At 37.4% G+C, this 18,993-nt stretch overlaps 1 protein-coding gene across 3 annotated transcripts in view; it reads left to right on the top strand.

Annotated features, from left to right (window-relative positions):
* The first annotated feature begins 730 nt into the window (after nucleotides 1-730).
* Nucleotides 731-18,993, top strand: part of PDE7B (phosphodiesterase 7B) — a 178,348-nt gene continuing 160,085 nt past the window's right edge. The window contains exons 1-2 of one of the 3 annotated variants that reach the window (XM_013175498.3): nucleotides 731-919; nucleotides 1,048-1,162. In XM_013175498.3, the coding sequence (XP_013030952.1) occupies nucleotides 1,142-1,162 (21 nt within the window). In that variant the 5' untranslated portion in view covers nucleotides 731-919; nucleotides 1,048-1,141. Of the gene's footprint in view, nucleotides 1,163-18,993 lie in introns of all 3 variants that reach the window. The other 2 variants (XM_013175500.3, XM_066994251.1) reach the window with 2 other exon arrangements.

Here is an 18,993-nt window from a genome sequence, read left to right as displayed (position 1 = left end):
TTTCAGCTGTATAGCTTCTCTTCTGACAGTGATACAGTGACACAAGAAGCCAGGCTTTACCATTACCTCTTGCCTTTTGACACAGACTTTGGTGTGCAATAAATCCCCTGGGGTGGTCCACAGCAGGACTGCAAGGAGAGCAGGGCTGGACTGCGACCAGTTGATGGAACGGATGTTTGCCCAGAGCAGCAGACCTTAAGCAGACCATTACTCTGACGTAGTAATGAAAGAAGTTTGCCAATTTGCAATCTAGCTAGTGCTGACTGATAAAGGGATGTGTACAGTAGTCTCAGTCTTATCTCTTTTGCCAGGTTTACACTGGTGTAGCAGCACTGAATTTAGACAAGCAGTTCCTGATTTACTTCAGGGCAAGGGCAGAATCGGGTCTGATTTTGCATCATGATCCATACAGATAACAGGTCTCCCTGGGAAATATATCTTAGGTATATTTAAGAAAACTTCAATTTATATATGTATATTTATAGCCTATCTCCATTTTGTGCGGATATTTTGGATCTTCCTGGTACCTTTCATTATAAAATATTTCTAAGCTAAATCCAGGACAGATAAATTATGACTCTGGCTTCTTTTAGTAGGGTAGCCTGCCTAAATCACTGCCACATTCTTCCCATAGTAGTCGCTTAAAATTAATAGCACATGCAGAGGAAAAACTAAACCCTTTGACGTCACTCTTGAAATGAGGAAACATAAACAGAAAAGGCTTCACTCCAGCGAGCTGACAGTGCCGAAGCGGATTGGTCTGCTTTCCCTTGCCTGTGGCAGTTGACAGCACCTCCCAGCCGTGCACGGCCTTCTGCTTGCTAACACAGCCAGTCTGACTGCAGCAAGCTCAGCTCTATCCCAGCCCTTACACTGGCAGAAAAGTGCACTCTTTTTCTGATTCTTTTTGCTTCTTAAGGTGGTTTTATTGGCTGGGTTGGGGGACTTGGGGAGGTTTTCCTTTCCTTTCCTTTCCTTTTCATTTTTTTTTTTTTTTTTTTTTTGGTTGCTGTTGTTACTTACTTGTATTCCTAATCCTGGATGCAGTTACTGGATTCTGCAGTACAAGTCTTCATGAACAAGCTGCACCGCTTAGAGATTTCACGGCATTCAAAGGTCACAGAACTGCCACTATGGTTAAATGTCTTGTTTAATGGTTGAGGTATGTACAGCAAATCTAAAAGAGCCAGCATGATGATTTCTGAAGGGGAACTAAAACTGTGAGGGGGAGAGGGAAATAATACTATTATTTATTGGAAAAGATTTTTGCTGATGATTGTTACTACAGCAACCGGATTTTGAATTTCCTCCCTTTTTCTCTTTATTCAAACTAGATGAGAATTTTAACTTATGTCGGTTTAACTGTTTGATGGCAAAAGGAGATTGCAGAGAGAATCTGTTATTGTAGTCCTTTCTGATCCGCTGAGGAAAGTGTGATTGCTTTCTCTATGTGTTTTCCGACTGCTCTATGGAAGGAGAGAATACCTGGGACTTGGTTGGCTTAGATGAAGGCAGAAGAAAGCAGAAACTCATTCGTATCCTGAGGGTGCTGTGAGTTTATCTGAGAGTTAGAGCAGAGAAAGGAGTTTGAAATAAACAGATCAAGCAGGAAAGAAAGTCAGCCTCATATTTAGGAGTACATGTACCACATAATTTTTTCCCTACATGCTTACACTGCTTTACTTGGTTTGGATTCTGAAGTTTAAAATTAAGAAGCTTGAGCTTTGACTTATGAGCAGATCCTCAATGTGAGGGAGGGAGCTGCTCAGCTTATATTAACACCAGTTGTCAGATATCTTTTGCTACTTAACCAGAAAAAAAGTGGAAATTAATTGGAAGTTGAAGTAATGAAGCCTGACGTCTGTTTAACAGCACATAAGTTCAATTCATATTTGAGCTACTGATCTGCCTTGAATGAGTATTGCAGCAGCACAGTGGACAGTGTGTGCTGCAGGAAGCGAAAGCAACTGCTAGCATAAAACTAACATTGTTTTCAGGAGTGTGATTCTAACATACAAGAGGAGGAGCCACTTGTTAGAGCTCGTGTGTGCGTGTGTGTGTGTGTGTGTGTCTGTGAATGATCTTAAAAACAATTTCAGACAACATAGCCAATGTCCATGATTAATTAGATTAAAATACAAGTTTGCTCAGTGACTAGCAATCTTCATATTTTCCCAGTTTGTGAAATGAGACAGCTCTGTTTGAGATGTTACTGTAGATATAAACCCTCTACAATGTGAAAATCCCTTAGTTTAACTTTAAAATTTATACCTGATAAAACTATTCATATAACAAGGAACTGAAAATAAGCACATCTACCTCATGCAAGGCACCTCAAAGGGTTACAAAAATTAGGCATACTAGGCTCAAACATGCTAGCTTAAGGACTGCAAAAATATTAGCTCTGAAATGCAGAGGATGTGATATGTGCTGTGAATGGACAATTGCTATTCTGCAGTGCCTAGTGGGAAAACAAGGACTTTGTGTATTGCAAATGCATAACTGCAGCTCCTCCATTTCCTTTGCTGTATCTTCACTGATGGCTGCAGAAACAAAGAGGCTTGTCACAGATAAAATCTTTAGTGCCACATCTGTTTTGAGGTACTTAAAGACAATTTTTTTTCATGTCATCCAACAACCCTAAGTCAAGCTTTGTTCGTTGAGCTATTATTCTGTAATCCCTGTGCCATTCTGTCCTCCGCAGCCCTCCCCAAAATCTTATGTGAAATGCCAGCTGTTTTTAAAAACTAAAGCTCTGCTTCTCTAGTTCCAAGTTTATAAAGGTTAATACAGTATTTGTTCAATGATTAATTAGTAAATTTGATCAAAGGGAAGGCTGAATCTAGAGGGACTGTCTTCTGTTCTGCAAAGAACAACCCTATAGCTACATGAAGATATCCAAGTTTCCAAATAACAGTCTGTAAGACATTGGCTTACTCTCACTTCCTAGAATTAAATCATTTACCTTTTCGATAAACAAAATCTTCTTCTGAGAGAAGCTTGGCTTTTAACCTCTGAAATCTGTATTTTGTAGCAACAAATACTGGTGATACAAATAGTAAATATGCCAAGTGGACTGAGGAAATGACACCGCTTTTCTACTTTACTAATGAAAGTTTCTCTGCAGTGCTTTCTCTGAACATTCTCAGTTCAACACCAAGAACAAAATACAATTTAAGTTTGGCCTTTCTGTAGGGGATAAGAAGCTTACTATCATTTGGAGTCATATTGTGTCAAAAAGAGTTTGTATTGCAGAAGTTTCATGCAATACAAATGGCTGCTATCTCTCAGGTTATTTCTGTAGGGTGGACAAGAGTTGTTACCAGAGAAGTTCTAGTGATTCCAGCAGAGTAATGCATATTCTATCGAGTCTAAGTCAGTGTACTGCAGGTCACTTTTAAACTGTGCAATCTTTAATTCTGTAACCTAGTTTATAAATATACCATATAGCAGCAGCTGTTTTCTTCCTTACCTCCCCATTTAACTGCTTTTCTCTTCTGAAACCCAGCTCTCAGTTTGCCCTTACCAGACCTCTAGGTAGGTCTTTGAAGCAGACTGATTTTCCAGTGTCTTCATTACAATTATCAAGTATAATTGAGACTTTCAGTCATATGCAATTCTTCACCCAACGGTTCTTCTACCAATAGCTGAAGCATATTTTAATGAGAAGCCATCTGAAAATTGACATATATATGGTTTTCTTGCAATTTTTCAGTCTCACAGGAAAAAAATTTCTCTCGTACTGGTATTTTCATTTATAAGAGCTATCTGAAGCAGAAATGTCAGCTACTAACCAAGTCATTGCTAACAAAAGACTAAAGCCTGATGCCTCTTCATTTCATCATATGAAGTGTTTAAAACCTAGCCTGTCATTTAATCTCGTAAATATATGGCCAAAAACTCTAGATGCAGTTTGTCTAGCAGAAAAGCAAGTAATTTTGGGCAGCCAGGAAGACATCCCATGTAAATGAGCATTCTTAGCAACTCGCTATTGTTCATCTTTTCTCCATATTAGTGCTTGAAATTTTACAGCTCACCATGTGTTTGTCACAGGGTGAAAGTGAAAGGGACAGCTGGGGTCTTACCAGCTGCCAGAACAAAATTAAGTGTTTTGTAATGAAATGATGGCTCAGTATTCCTCCTCCACAACCATATTGGGTGGAAGATGGGTCTCTCTGTGTTAGAATTACGGTATTCATTTTTCTTGTTCCTCAGCCAGAAAACAGGCATACCCCTGCAGGAACATCAGTTTTTACACTTTCAGTCAAATGTTGGCTTTACATTCAGTGTGAAAATGGCACTTTCCAGCCATACGCTTCAGGATGTGGAACTGATGTTATTTAGAGTTTATGCCTGGGGGTCACTGGGACACACAGACATGCAGCCTCTGTATCCATAAGCAATTCAATAGTTCTGATGCTTTTTCTTTCTCTGACTAACATGAGGTGCAGCTATGTAGGCAATGATACAATGATAGCTGTAAAGCCAGGCACCACAAAGGCCCTTATATGCAGTCAGAAAAGGGGGGCTGGTAAACTTATCCTTTGGTTCAGTAAATGAGTGGAAAAGCAAAAAATCTGTCTTCTGATAGTTGCAAGTATTTGACAAGTCTGAAGTATTAACTTTGTGTAAATACTAAGGAGATAGGTTGTATTTGTTCTATTTAAGTAAATTTATTTAATTTATTGAAATTTAAAATGCAAAGTCAACTTCTGAAAGATAATTTAGCAAAAGAATTCTTTTGACATACTGAAAATTGTTTAGAACGTTTTAAAATTGTATTTTTACTACTATACCTACTGCGGCAGCATCCCAATAAAATTGCATTAAAAGCAGTATTTAATCCTTTGAAATTTTCATTTCAGTTTTCCTGTAGCAGACTATGTCGGATTCAGAAGGTACACTGCTAGAGTTCACAATGCTCAGACCTGGGCTTGTTATTATCTGTTTTAAGGCCGCCAGTTTTAAAATAGAAAATTAAGAAATCAGAGCCAGATCAGATAGAAGAGAGGGCAGTTCTAGAAGCCAAACTTCAACAACAAATTTCTAAGTGAAAAATTTGGTGCAGGGACAATTCACAAAAAGCAACGATTAAATGATTTAAGCACTTCTCTTGCGGATATTTAATAGTGTGGCATGTGCAGTCCAATGATGTTGTGATTTCAATGCACATTTGTCATTTGTTCTGTTCATAGAAAGTGAAAATTCTATAGCTATTATGTAAACAGTGTTGAACTGTAGAAATTAAATTAATGAAAGGGCCCAACTGAGTTATTTTCTTATTCCATTCTTACTCCCAGTGGAAGTTATGAGTGAGGATGGATGAGAACTGAGTTTAGCTACTTATTTAAGCCACATAGTCTCATGGTGGTATATGATATGCTTCTGCTAGCTTGCTATCCAGCCAAATAAGACATCCAGCTTGCCTGGATGGATAAACATAGCTGATGATCTCTCCCTCTTAGTAGGTGGGGGGTGAGCAGTTAGGATTCTCCCAGCCACATAGAGAGACAAATTTGTTATAGTTTAGGTAAAGAAGACTTGCACACAGACACAAACAGCAAGATTTATTTTTCTTTGAGTATGTTATATTAGAAATAGGAAACAAATATTTAGCAGAAGATAGTTGCAGAGAGATTTTTTTCTGTAGCTGGTAGGTTTATACTAGTTACCCACAAAAATTCCTGGTATGAGAAAACTCACCAACTAATCTCTCACTGCAGCGTGTGTTAATGCCAGCAGTGTAAGGTTTTTAGAAGAACAGCACAGAATCTCCCATCAAACTAAGTTTAGCTAATTGTCATGGAGGCATAAACACACTTGTGGGGCAACTGTTGTCAGGACCTGTATACCATTCTCTATGTGGTCGTTCAGAGCACAGTTGATGATACTAACCCATCTGGATGTAGCAAAGAGGTTTTGGAAAGGACAAACACTACCTTTCCAAGAATAAACTGGGAGGTAGGCATGTTTTGACTGAGTACACAGCAACTAAGAGATGGCTCAGAGAAATGCACATCTGTAAAAGTGAAATAAAGAAACCTCATGTTTAACTAGAGAACTCCTGAAGGATGATATTGAGCTACCATGTAATTGCTTATTCTGTCTTCGGAAATTACCTGCCATTCCTTTTGAAAGGTCTATACACTGATGTTCTTATTCTCTTTCTCTCTCCCATTCCAACCTTTCTCCCATAGCTCAGGTTTTCCAGTGCTTGTGCAGGCTGGCTAAGCTCTGGGGTTTGCCTTTTTACACTTGCTAATATGGGGTGGCAGAGCTGCCATTAGTGTGCAAGTACTTACCGCTTGGAAAGAGAGATGATGATTCCTAGGTGTTTGTGTGCTTCATTTATTGACATGAAATGTCTTAGTACTTTCCCAGGCATCCAGCTGTCAGCCAGAGCATGTAGACGTTTTCCACTTTATGTATTATAAGCCTGATATAGACTTGAGAGTGCTGCTTAGACAGTCCCAGAGGACAGCATCTGCTTCGTATTTCTGTAGAAGAGCACCACTTTCCAACAGAAACTGAGGGTGTAGCAGTGCTGTGAGCTTCACTATTTATGCAGATGCACACTGAAATACACTAAATTTGGGCACATCTGACGTTTGGTTTCACCTTTCACTCAGTTTGCCACTTATGCTTGGCCTTAAGCCTCTGAGAAGGTTAGGTAGAATAAGGACTGCCTGCATACCAGCCTGTTGGGGTGGATGGGGACAGCTCGCACAGACGTCAAGGGAGGGGTGAAAGCAGATGCATGACATCTTTGTGAAGGTGGGGTCCTCTGCTTTCCATTAGTCTCCTAGCATACTTCTGGCTTTGTGCTAACTGATAACTATATTGAAACAGGATACTGCCCATTTCTGGTTCAAATACTAGGATATGACTTGGCTCTGTCTGACTTATTCATAGGCATCTCGGTTTCACACGCTGCCGTAATATCTGAGTGTCTATTAATAACAATGTTCGAGTGGCATCAGAATGGCCATCATAAATTTAATTAGGCAATGTATCTCCATTTTAATCAATATGGCCATTAGAAGACTGTAAGACAGCCAGGAAAACAATAATTAGTCCTGATTAAGAAAGGAGAATTCGCACACATCAGCAAAGGATAGGAGGGAGCTTTGCCTGCTTGAGGATTTGGAGCACAGTGAGTTTCTTTCTGCTGTAGTAGATCTGGGGACACAGATATTAAAAAGCCCTCTGTCAGTACACTGAAAATGCCCTTACAAAACTAGATGAAGTGGAAAATAATCTACTGTAGAAAGAGAATTATTATACTGAAAGTAATATATTTTCAAATTCTATGATTCTGGTTGTTGAGTGTTTTTGTTTGTTTGTTTGTTTGTTTAAAAAAAAATATATTTTTTTGAACAAACTAGAAGTCCCAGCTGGAAAGATAAAACTGGAATGTATTTATGTACCAAGCAAATTCCTCTGGTTCACAGTTGCTTTGTTTTTGTAGGACTGCTTTAAAAAGCAGAACCACTGAAAGATAAAAAGAAGATTCAAATTGGATTGGAGTGTGAGAGTGTAAAATGGCATGGTTCCACCAAGATTAATAGGACTCCATCAATTTATATCTCTGAAAGATCAGACCCACTGAGCTTTAAGGTCTTATAAACACTCCACTAGCTAGATCAAATTTTAGGCTCATTAGCCTTTATCAGAACCTATTTTATACTACTGTTTTCCACAGCTTCCTCACGGTTGAGGTACTGTCTAGCTGCTTTTGATGGCTCCACAGAAACTGTGATGCATTCTTTTCCTTCCATCACCTCCTTTCTCTCCTCTTTTCTCATGAAAAAAATAAAAAATGTTTACCAGATTTTATCTGAAATCACAACCTCACAGCTAATTTTTAGTTTATGTGGTAGCATCTGCAAAAGTGCATATATTTATAATACAGAGGGGACTGATCTTGCTGCGTTCAGTATAGACCATAATCTACTTCAATGACACAGCTATGTAAGTAATAATTTAAAATGTTGATAAATCGCAGGGAAATGGTAATTTTGCCGAGGGACCAAAACGCACTGATCTGTATCACAAGGTATTTTTCATGTAGCAAGGCTGTAACATCCTGTCTCTTTGAACCATGAAACTATAGCTGTTATAATAATATCCACTGCCAAATATATATCTTCTCTGGTAGCATGGTAACAAAAAGCAATGCAACGTGAGTATGTTGACTGAAGTTCATGCTATATATCATCATCAAAGCTGAGAGGATTGGTCAAGCTTTCAAAACCTTCAGTCCACTCTAGTCTTTAATGAAATGGCCAGGTCTAGAAAACTGCTGTGCACTAGAGCTTTTCTGGGAAGTGTTTTCACCTTCTTCTTCAAAAAGAAGTAGCCAACAACCTGTGGTTAGTGCTCTTAAGAGGATATGGGAGAAAAATATTCAAGTTCCCTCTCTGCTTGTGCTGACTCCCCCAGGGTGGATGGCCACAGCAGTGGCCCTCTGCATTTGTGGGGCCTGGCAGACTCAAACTGCACCTCTTTGCTCCATGCAGAGATGTGGCTTGAAACTGGAGCTTCTCTATTGCAATAGCAGAAGTGAATGAAATTTGTTTCAGACAAGTCTCCACCTGCAGGTCCAGAAACTCTGTCCTGAACCAAAAGACTTTTCTAACTGGTGCTTTGGCCAAATGAGCACCTCCTCCTTGGCTTTCACTCCAGCAAATTGTTGATTTTTAGAGAAAAGCACAGGTGTATTTTGAGGAGGGAAAAAAAAAAAAAAAGAACATCTCACTACTACTGAAAAACTCTGACTTTGCCTGTGAGGACTGAGGGGCACAGGGACTTTAAAAACCCAGTTGCTTGACATGGGTTCCTGTTATCAGGAAGAGGTGACCAAAAACCTTGTTCCAATCCTGTGATCATTTTGAAAAGTCTGCTTAGATCTTTTTATTTTATTGAGCCTGAATTAAAAGTTCTAAAGGTCACTGAAGCCTCTGATTTCTTCATCCTTCAGCAATCCTTTTCACCCTCCTTCCAAAAGGCCTAGTGCTACCTTATTTTTTATTTCAAAAATAAGTGAAAAAGTTAACTACACTTCATGCTTTATTTATTTAATGACTGAAGAGCTTACTTTTTCATGTTAAGATTTCCTTGTAGCAGTTGCAGCTTTTCATCTGTGGAAGAAACTTGTTTTAAAAAGAGGCTTGCACATGCACCACAGATGTATTCTCTTTCTTCTCACCCTTCCCCCAAATGTAGCCCTTTAGGACTTCTGTAGCAGAATAAAGGGGTATGGGATTCCGTTTTTTTTAATGTTTTTATTTTTATTTATTTGCTTTAACACCATAGCAAGCATGATTTTATATCCAATAATGAGAGAAAGGAAGGATTATAATGTTTAAACATGTAGACTGGTCAGAAAACCTCTAGGGGGGGAACCCCATATTCATCTGGACCACCTATTATGCAACGGCAATTCAGTTCCACTGCATTACTATTTTTAATTTGGTTTACTTTAAAAATATGTAAGGCATCACTTGGCTAATCCTTTTGTTTTTTGTTTTTTTTTTTTACTTCTAATCACATTCACTGGTAATGTGAACAAGACTCAGCTGACCTCTATTGTTTTCTAAGTATTAGTACAAACTATTTTTCATATTTCATAAAAGCAAAAAGCAGTTAATGTCAACCTGTGTTTGGCACTGTAGCTTTTTATGATAGCTGATGAAAATTAGTTTGCAAATAAACAATTCATTCTCTAAAAAAAAAAAAAAAAAAAAAAAGTTTCAGAAGGTCCAGATGTTTAAAATGTAGAAAACAATTAGCGGAGGGGTTTCAGTGCTTTGCAGACACCCCTTAACTGTCGGCTGTTGACAGTACTTTGACAGTTGACCTTCTTCAGCTCTGATTTTAGGAGAACTTCAAAACCCCTGAGCTACTCAATTTCTAGAGACATTTTCTGGGGAATTATATTAAAGGAGAATGTTCTCCTTTTTACTCTCTTACCCTCATTTTCTGCTGAGAACACTTGTCTAAAAATTACCTTTTCATCACACTGATTTATAGGTTTTGGCATGGGAACTAATGCTGTTTCTCCCAGTAACAGACTGAAAATTAGTCACAATCTGATATTAACAACTTCTTCATTACCTAAACTGTTTTACACTTTATTAAGTTCAACACAGGCAAATCTAATGCCTTTGAACAAACCATGGAGTTCTTGTCCATGTTGCAAATATATGGGACAATAATTAATTTATAAAGTTACTACTGTAAGTCAGCCTCTGGCAAACTGGAATCTGAATTCTGATACCACTGCATTCTGCAGAGAAGTGCCACTTGAGTGCAGCAGAGAGAAAAAATTGTTTTAGCTAATTTACATTAAAAAGTCAAATATGAATAACCCTGTTGACACAGTTGCTCTAGTGGTTCCTATGGCGAGATAAGATTCAGCAAAGTTTACCCTCACATTTGACATACTACAGATTTTTCTGTACCAGCAACAGATAATCTACACTCTAGATAGTGGTGGTTCTGAGGTATAGGGTAGCTGTAGAGTTCAGTGACCAGGAGGTCAGGAAAAGAATTTGAGAAGAGTCCGTCCATTAGATATTTTTACCAAAATCACCAGTGTTGTGCTTATCAGCTGGTCTTTTAAATTGCCCTCATTGCATTTCAGAGTCAAGAACCTGCACAGGGTGATTGACTTGTGTTCCTTTGCATCTTTTCCATGAATCTCAAGCAGTCCTCCCACAGCCCCATGGGGCTGGAATAGGAACTCATTGGAAAGTCAGTCATGTAAAAGGGATTGGCCATAGTCTTAGCCAAGGCAGTCACGAAATTCAGTCAACCTAAGCTGTGACGTCGTGTACAGTATAAGAAATGTTAAGACATGCTTCATACATGCAATGACATTCGCTGTTCTAAAAGATTCTGGTATAAAAGGATACAATAATGAAAAAAAATAATAATTTAGAAAGGAGGTTTTTCTGAACATTTCTGATGAATACAAAACAAAAAAAAAGCTGTGGGTTGTTTTTGCTTGTTTATTTGTTTTTTGAGAGGCTTTACTATTATTTTAAAAGAGTTGCACACTTTCCCTTCAAATGAAGATTACTTTAAGGACCATATTAAAAATGAAATTAATGCTATTTGCCCTTCATTAGAAACGGCAGAGTTATCTTCCACTCACCTTCTACTCCATAGAACAACTGGAGAATGCCTGCTGGGGCAAACATTTTACATCCACCACTGTTCAGAAATATAAAACAATTTTCTCTAAGTGATGTGAATTTATTTATTTTTTTTGACTTAATGCCATCTTTCCTCTTATGTCCCTCCTTTAGATTACGTTCTCAGTAGCTTTTTCTAAAAACTTACCATTTTTTTTTCTTTTCCTGCTTTTTTCTTTAGGGAGTAAAAAATCAAAATCCAGCAAAATGGGCTTATCTCATTATTTAGTCATTTCTATATTTAAAGGCTAAATAAATAAATTATTTCTAACTAATTTTTAAAAATTGAAATATCAAAGGAAATAGAATATTTTGTCTTCTGATTCAGGAATGTTACATTTACACTGTTCCTCTGAGCTCAGCAGATTACTGCAGGAAGTTGATGCACCATCTTAAGGCAGACTTAGGGCAGGCATAAGGGGAAGGTATTTCCTAGGTTACCATGAAACATTTCTAATAAGATTGAGGACAGGGTGAAAGAGAGGAAGGCAAGCAGAGGTGATCTCAGAGACTTAAGATCTCAAATAGGAATATGATATCATGTTCAGACTCGTATCAAATGAAATGCTAACCTAGGAAAACTTGCATTGAGCTAAGAGATTATTTAAGGCTATTGCTCTATGATGCAAAGCTGTGTGGCAGTACCAGTGGCATATGAAAATGTTGCACACAACATATTAGTAAGATCAGTAAGATGCAGTTAAGTGAGATATCTCTGTTCCCAAGTAGCAGCACAGAGGCTTAGCAAACTCAAATGTATTAAAGGTTATTTTTTTGAAATGGTTTCCTTATCTATATATATAGAACCTATATCTTAACCTTTTAAGAGTTGGAGATTCAAGCTTTTGTCACACTAGATTTTCTAACTGAGACATAAATTAGTTATTGTTTAAATATAATATTTAGATCTTCTATTCTTTGTGTATGAATTTATTTGACTGCAAAACAACCTAACATTTATATAAGCACTTTATTTTGACAGTCTTCTATTATGAAAATTTGGTCATTTTGTAAAATAAATAGTTTGTTATGGAAAATAGGAAAAACTGTATCCAAGGAATCTGGAGTTCTTCCTAAGAATTGTGGCTAGAAATACCTCAAGCATTTATTTGATCTGTTTAAGTGATAAAAATTAAGGGTTCAGTTCACCTACCATATGTACACTGAACACAAAGCACGCACTAGAGTTTCAGCAGGCAGGGTGGAAACCTTACATATCCTGTGGGTTCCCTACAGCAACCCCCACAGCAGAGACTGATTCCATAGCTCTGCTAATAGCACACCTTTCCTCAGTGTCACCGGACCCAGCCAAGGCTGCATGGATCTGCATGTACTTAGACAACCAGATTCTCCCTCAGAGGATTTGTTGTCTCTGTCCCAAAAGCCCCTTCTCTGCTTCACATGGTGGTGGCAGGGTGTGTGTATGTAGATAGTGAAAGGGTGGAGGAGGATGAAATAGGAATGGGTGGATACAGGGAAAGATAGGGAAAACTTGCACTGTATCATGTTACCTTGAACGTCTGTAATAATGCACCTTCGTTTACCCACTACTGCATAGGGAATTGCTGATACTAAGGGTTCTTCATCTCTGTTTCTCCTCATTTCCATCAAGTCCTCATCTTTTGACCTCCAATATTTCAACACCAGCTGCCCAGAGAAATATCTAATTGGTTCAACATCATGGTGCTCAGGGGCTTGGGTCCAGATTTCTTCACAAGGGTTGACTCCACCATCTTGTGGACATAAAAGCGGTCTCCACCATCAGGATAAAGTTTCCTTGTATAGGAGGCATCTCTGTGAAACTTCAAAATGAGCTGCTGAGAAACTGAGGATTAACATATTCCTCAACACTCCCCTTTCCAAGTGCAAGATATATTTGTTCCAATTTTTCAAACAAATCATTGTATGCTTAAAAGAGAATAATTGAGAGAACAAGTCATAGTCCTAAGTCCTACATTATGCAGTACTGGAAAGTATTCATCCTTGAGGATGAGGCATACGAGAGAAAAAAAAAGTCTGAGAAGACTGCAGGAAACAAAGATTTGACAAGCAGCAATGAGGATCATTGTTTATTCACTCCTGACCATTTATTAACCTCACTTGTTCACCCTGTGACATCTCATTATGTATGAATATTTGGACCATTCACACATACCTTGAGAATTTATTATAGCAATTTTGCTTAATGTCTGAAAGAAAAACCATGATGGCAGTACCTGCAAATAATGTGTTTCACTACAACAATAATATGCCCATACATTTTCTTTTCACTGGAGAATGGTGATTTTAAATGCTTTGGATGTTTTAGTTCTTTAACAATGTATTTAATCATGTGATTGGTTTTACATACAGGAGTGTTTGAATATTGAACAAATTCCAATGCCTTTGCACATCTTTATAACACCAGTTCATGGAACCAGGAATTCATTACTCAATTATTTTAACGTTTTTAACAATTCCATGAAATATTTATTCAGTAGTTGATTTCGAAAACTGAGACAAAATTTCTGTGGATTTGAAACATTTCTATTACCTTTTTTTAATTTTATAGTAGTACAAAAATTGTAATTGTGAATCATTCACAAGTTATTAAATATAGAGATGAGGGAAAAATAAGAATATCTAACTGAAATTCACAAAATGAAAAACTATACTAATGAACTATGACTGGATGTTCCCTGTCAAAGGGTCTTGAAAAAAATGCATGATACAGGAAACTTAGTAGATACAAGCCAAACTTCTTTTTCATATGCGCAAGAAGAAGTCTCCTTAGCTCTGTGGTAATATTCCACGTATGGAAGAGGGTTGTATATGTTACATAAAGAATGTAGCAAGATTTTTAGGATTTGTATTCAGTTTACATCTGAGTCTGACAACAAGAAAAATCCTGCTCTCCTGTTCCATCAACCCGGCCTTGCTGCTTTGTGTGTTTTCTGTAGGTTGCAGGTTAATATTCTGGCAACTAATATCTACTGCATTTTATTTTGAAAAGCCAAAATATGTAACAGTTCAAGATTTCCTGGGATCTACCCCTTTCTTAATTTCTTCTTAATTTCTTCCCCTGGTATCTTGTGTTATGATATAACAGATATATTCTGACATAATGCAGCAGTTTTGTAGGCTTCATCATATCTCCCAACATGTTTGTGCACAAACAAATTAGTCCAGCAAAATTATCTTCCTGTCACTAGCACATCAGCAAATCAGGCTACACCTCTGTTTAGATTCCTGCTTAATGATCTTGAAGATATCAGTACAAATTTTAAATAAATTTGCCTACAGGCATCTGAAATCATTGCAACTACTGAAAAATGTTCTACAAACTTCAGAAGCTGCTTTGCAATTGTCACTTAGCTCTTGCTCTAAATACATATATCCCTCAGTCACTGTTGCTGTAGCGTTCCTGTGCTTGTGCTAAATTTTCTGATGGTGTCTTTCACTTTCAGTGATTGCCTTTTGTGTATTATTGGCACCAAATGATTTTCAGCAAGCTGTATTCACAGTGTTGGCAGCCATCCCAGGGAAGCTGGTCTTCTTCGGTGTCATTTGGTACATGGGAATTCCAGAGTAAGGAATAGGCAAAGGTTACCCTATGTTTTACATCACTGTTAGAAACATCAAACTAGACCACTAGTGTTTGATTACAAACAAAGCATTAAGCCTCTAGGCTTCATGGTCTGTTCCTTGTTTCTGTTCCTATTTTCCCTGTACTTATACCTCCGTTCATACCAGCCACAATGAAATATCACCTGTGCATTATTCTTGCAATATCACGCTATGTTACAGGAAATCTTGTTTTAAAAAAGAAAAAAAGAAAAAAAGACATTGTGACATTTAATACTTTCATTGCTAGGAAACAAATCAAACACTAAAAAAAGATTTGTGTATTTCTACTCCTGGACTTTTCTAGCCTTTCCTATTCTGAAATCTTAAGAGGCTCATTTTCAGCCTTGAAGTTATTTTCACTGTCTGTTCCAAAAGCATACAAGAAGCAGCTTTTTCTTTATTTTTTAACAGCAGATCTTGTCATTCTTCATAAACAGAAGTATCCTATCAAACAGCCACAAATATACAGAATATATATATATACGTATATATATGTTGCTAAATAAGGAAGTCAACTCATTTTTCACAATTTCATTTTTATGGTGAAGTTCTAATTATATTTCTGTCCCCTGCAAGTTTAACCTACAAGCCTGTTTAGCTGTGTCTTCTATAAACTTCTGAGGGTTATTTGTGAATCAAGTGTGTTCCCTGACTTGTCTGCCTTTAGACCATTACTTCATGAAAAGTCTCCCTAAAGGTGCCTCAGGGTGTATGTAACAAGCCATCAAGCACGCCAAATGTCATTAGTGTCTTTCGTTAGCCATTGCTGGCAATCCACGGGAACTGTTCTGCCCATGACACAGTTAAAGTCTTTTGATATACTAGGGTATATCACTGTTCTTTATTAGTAATGTCTACCTAATATTTCTGAGAGATTTTTTTCTCCTGCTGATGAGGAAGATCCTGTAATAGTGAATTAGGATGGCCAGTTGAACATTTTTGCTGAGTAACCTCAGAGATCAACATTCACTAAAGTGGGATGTAGAAGGGGCTAATTAAATTAAATGCCAGGGGTGAATAAGGAAAAACATTGGTGGTGCCATTAGTTCAGACTCTACTTACTAGTCATCTCTGTACAAGCTCGATAGACTTTGATCAGTACTTGACCCTTCCATTTAATAATCAGATACAGAAAATCACAGATCACAATCATAATTTTAATTGAGAAAAAAAAAATATGTCCTTCTAATTTCACAATGATGTCTGGAAAGGAGGTTTTTTTTTTTTTCCCTAAAATATAAGGTTGTCCAAAAATTATATGAAAATATCTTTAAGAAGTAAATACTTAGAGCAAGTAAGTCCAAATAAAGATACTGTAGTATAAATACATATACATTTGCATCAATACTAGGATTAGCTAGGCTAGCCTTCAGACCCACTTAGATTTCTTCTTATTGAATCTTTATGAATTGATTTGTTACTTACAGCAGAAAGATAATTTAGAATGCAAATGGAAATTTTTACATGAATGAACTGATCAGAACTCTTGTAAAAAACAGCATCTCTAAACAGAGATTCAGTACCAGAAGAAATAAATCACTGATCCATAACATCCTTTCCTATTACAACATTTAGGAAGCCTAAAGTGCTGATTTGCAAGTATGGAGTAAGAAAAGCTCACCAAATCAGACCTATCCATAACATCTTTTTACCTCTGGTCTTCTTATTATATATCATAACCATCTCAAATTAGCATTTCCAATATCCATTCAGGAATGCTGTTCCTGTTAATTCAAATGCAAATGTCAGATTGCCACATTCTAGTTATTAGAAGCTTGTTAGAAAAGCAGTCTGCAGAAGACATCTATTTCAAAGCCACAACTCTTCCCTGTAGCATCTGGGTTCTGCAGAGCATTTTTGTCTTGCTTCAGTCGTTTCGTTATCTTTAAGGTGAGGAAGTTCTTACTGTGAACAAATTATTTTTTAGTATAATGTTTTTCTACATGAAGACTTGAAAACTAGCAGGAAAACATAGATTCCAAGTAATTATCATCTGAAGGTGAATTTGCTACTGGAAATATATGAGAAGAAAGCTGTAATATATTTGTGATATTTGCAAAAGGTAAGGGTAGTAAATTCACAATTGAAAATATGAGTTTGTGTTCCACAAGATCAGAAATAAATTTTCCATCACCAGAACCAACATGTATGACATCAAGATATGAACAGATATTTCACGTGTTATATCTCTATGTGAATAAGTCAAAATTATCTATTCTCGGAAAACAGATATCTGATATGATGTTTTTGTCATCTGCTGTGGCTTTTCTTAATGTAATTTCTCTATTGGACAGCTTAATTTAACATAGAGAAATATTTGTCAGATAAACTAATTCTACTCCTATATTCATCAGTAAAAATCATATAATAGAAATAATCTAATCAACACTTCAGTAAACTAGTGAACCTCTCTATTGTCACAAACCATATTTTCCTTTTTTTTACACGTATTTTTTTGAAAGATGAGCTCTAAATTGTTTCAGAATATCATAACAAAGTCTGTCTTTCCTTTAAAATACAAAACTAACAACAGACTTGCATGAAATATAAGGGAATATTTCTTAGCATTAACCATTTTATTCTTTTTTACTCCTTATATATTTACTTTTATATTATAGTTGTGCCTGAGTGCTTTCCTCTGCCATCTCCATAGTGCTAGATGCTATATAATCAAGGTGCCACACAAAGAAAGAAAGACAGTTTGGTCATTAAACAACAGTAGTCAAGTGTAGCAGATGAAAGAGGAGAAGCTATGTACACATACAAAAATTAGATTATATATTTGCATTTGTTAACTGCTCCATAAGTTGATGTCTCAATTTTTGTATATTAAAATGAGATGATGAAATCAAACTTTTTCAGAAGTCACATATTTATCAGTGGTATAGATGTTAACCTTTATACTTACTTCATAGCAGAAATGTTACTGAAATTATCTCTTTTTGAGGAATTCATGCTGTAGCTTCATTAGAAGTTGCTCATTTCAGTGCATACTTGCTGAGTTAGATGAAGTTGTGAGCCTGTCTTTCAATCAGACTTGATTCAATTTAACAAAAACTTTGTAGGCCTTCTTGCTTCACAAGTCTTAACAATTTTCACTGAGATCATTAGGGGTTAATAGTTTGTTAAAAAACCATGTTGTGAGGCCATATCTAGAGAACTGCATTCAGCTTCCCAGTGTAAGAAAGACATGAAGTTTCTGAAGTGACACCAGTGAAGGGCTGCAAAGGTGATTAAGGACTGGGAGGATCTGTCATATAGAGAAAGGCTGAGAGAGCTGGGACTGTTCATCCCGGAGAACAGAAGGCTTGGTGGAGATTTTATCAATGTGTATGAAAAGCTGATGGAAGAGTGCTTGAAAGAGAGACAGACTATGGACCTGGTGATCTTCAGAGGTTTCTTCCAACCTCAACCATCCTGTGACTGATCAATGGACAAGGCACACAAAACACAGTAGGCTGCGAAGCCCCACAGACGTAATAGGGCTGCCAGCACACATCAGCTATAAATGTAAATGGCAATAATATCATTCAGGGAGAGGACAGAAGAAATATCCACCTATTAACAGTTTTTTTGTAACAAGGAGGGTCAAGTTAACAAATGATTTCAAGGAAGTATAGAAATTCACAGAATCAAAGAATCACAGAATGGTTGAGGTTGGAAGGGATCTCTGGCTGTCATTTGGTCCAACCCACTGCCCAAGTAGGGACACTCAGGTTGCCCAGGACCAGATGGCTTCTGAAGATCTCCAAGAAGGGCAACTCCACAACCTCTCCGGGCAAACTGAGCCAGTGCTCTGTCACCCACACAGTAGAGAAGTGCTTCCTGATGTCTAGACGGAATCTCTTGTGTTCCAGTTTGTGCTCATTGCCTCTTGTCCTGTTCATGGGCACCACTGAAAAGAGACTGGCTCTGTCTTCTTTGCACCCTTCCTTCAGGTACTTATAGACATTGATGGGATCCCCTCTGAGCCTCCACTTCTTCAGGCTGAACAGATCAAACTCTTTCAGCCTCTCCTCATAGGAGAGGTGCTCCAGTACCTTCATCATTTTCGTGGCCCTCCATTGGACTCTTTCCAGTATGTGTCTCTTGTATTATGGGGCCCAGAACAAGACACAGTATGTCAGGTGCAGCCTCACCAATGCTGAGTAGAGGGCAAGGATCACCGCTCTTGACCTGCTGCCTATAT

Source organism: Anser cygnoides, chromosome 3 (genome assembly GCF_040182565.1).
Source record: "Anser cygnoides isolate HZ-2024a breed goose chromosome 3, Taihu_goose_T2T_genome, whole genome shotgun sequence".
Lineage (NCBI taxonomy): Eukaryota > Metazoa > Chordata > Aves > Anseriformes > Anatidae > Anser > Anser cygnoides.
This window is presented reverse-complemented; position numbering and strand designations above follow the sequence as displayed.